Source organism: Puntigrus tetrazona, chromosome 14, assembly GCF_018831695.1.
Source record: "Puntigrus tetrazona isolate hp1 chromosome 14, ASM1883169v1, whole genome shotgun sequence".
NCBI lineage: Eukaryota > Metazoa > Chordata > Actinopteri > Cypriniformes > Cyprinidae > Puntigrus > Puntigrus tetrazona.
The window spans coordinates 15,455,789-15,457,592 of NC_056712.1; the positions used below are offsets into that span (position 1 = coordinate 15,455,789).

A 1,804-nucleotide genomic window follows, 5' to 3' on the forward strand; every position below is an offset into this window, starting at 1 on the left:
CTGTATTGTTTTGTTTTTTGATAATCTGTTTTACTCAGGTGTACATCAAAATATCAAAAAAAGATCCATTCCTACTTCTGTTTCCTTGAGACTTGAGAAAGTGACTTCTGGGCTTTTGTATTAAATCAAAAGAAATTCTTAGAGGAAAGGCAAAACCCTCTGACAAATTGCATTCACATGCCTTATGTCTGTCTCAAATAAATGCAACTACGACTATCAGCAGCGTTCAGGTAGCCTAGTATAATTATTGTTATTAATGAGGTTAGAGTAAGTAGTGATGTGTTTGTGTGTTATTTACATCACAAGTGCATTAAAAGTAAACAAGATGTTTCAAAAAGATCAGTTGTTGATTCATATTAAGACAAATGGCAATAGTTTTTCTCTGATTTCGGTCCTTCAGTTATAATGGCTATGTGGTATTACTTATCTTCCTTTCTTTCTTTTTTATTTTTAGGATAAGCATGAACGTTACCTTCTGCTGTTTCCTCATGTTTTACTCATCCTGTCTGCCAGTCCAAGGATGAGCGGCTTCATCTACCAGGTCAGAAACCAGCCGCTGTCAGAACTGATTACTACACAGCCAAATAATTCTCACTGTCCTCGCTCCACCAGCCTCCAAAATCCACTCAAACCACAGCTTTTCAAACATTAAAATGGCACTTCCGGCTCTAGCACAAAGAGAAAACGTCTGCTTTGTTTCTCTCAGGGCAAGCTGCCTTTGAGCGGGATGACGGTGACCCCATTAGAAGACTGTGAAAGTCATAAAAATGCTTTTGAGCTCTCAGGTAAGGAGAAACTGACTCACATCTTTTGTGCTCGGGACACAGTCAAGTGTTTTTGATTATTCTTAGTCATTCATTGACCTTCCATCCAACAGGAAGCATGTTTGAGAGACTTCAGGTGATCTGCTATAACAAGCAAGATCTGCAGGACTGGCTCGAGCATCTGAACCGACAGACCAAGCACACCACCATGGCGGCTCCCAGCATGAAACCCCTCACGGTTCCCTGCCACACAGTAAGTCGCCTGTTAGAAATCCACACGTATACTCCTGGTTACACAGACGAGGCTTAAACCTAGTCCTAGACCAAGATGTAAATCTGAGCAACTAGATATCTCGAATATCTTAAATCATGTCAGTGTCTTTATTTTGTCTTAGTGTGTTTCTCTCTATAATACATGTTTATAAAAAATATTTAAATTTCCTAAATTAACTATGGCCTAATCCTGGTTTAGACTAAGCCCTGTGTATGAAACTGGGGGACAGCATTTAAAGGGACGGTTCACCCAGAAAATTACCTCATGGTTTACCCACTCTAAGGGCATCCTAAGTGTAAATGAGTTTCATCTTTCAGACAAATACAATTAGAGTTATATAAAAACATTTTCTGGCTCTTCCAGGCTTTATAATGGCAGTGTGTGTTGATATTCTATAGTTTAATAGTAGTCCAACAAAGCACATTCACCCATCATAAAAAAAGTGCTTCTCATGGCTCATGAAGATTTATAAAGGCCTCCTGAAGTGAATTGATGCTTTTTTGTAAGAACAATATACCTATTTAAAACTTTAGAAACTCTTTGCTTCCTTTGCTTCTGTAAACAAAACGTGTTTCTCACGAGACTATCATATTTTAATCAGAGCTTACACCATGCCTACTTTCTACATCATCTGCATTGATTTGCCTTACGAGGCCTTTATTAACAACCTGGACCCATGTAGAATTAATGCACTTTTTTGGACATGTACTGGTCTATATCAATGCCTGTTTACTGCCATTATAAATCTTTATAAATACTTTTTTTA

General features: G+C 38.0%; 1 protein-coding gene across 1 annotated transcript; it reads left to right on the forward strand.

Moving 5' to 3' along the window:
• The first annotated feature begins 435 nt into the window (after window positions 1-435).
• LOC122357523 (rho guanine nucleotide exchange factor 7-like) lies at window positions 436-1,074 on the forward strand. Its single transcript, XM_043256926.1, has 3 exons — window positions 436-541; window positions 707-785; window positions 878-1,074. The coding sequence occupies exons 1-3, from the start codon at window positions 521-523 to the stop codon at window positions 1,072-1,074; spliced, it is 297 nt and encodes a 98-aa protein (XP_043112861.1). The 5' UTR covers window positions 436-520.
• Window positions 1,075-1,804: the final 730 nt, after the last annotated feature.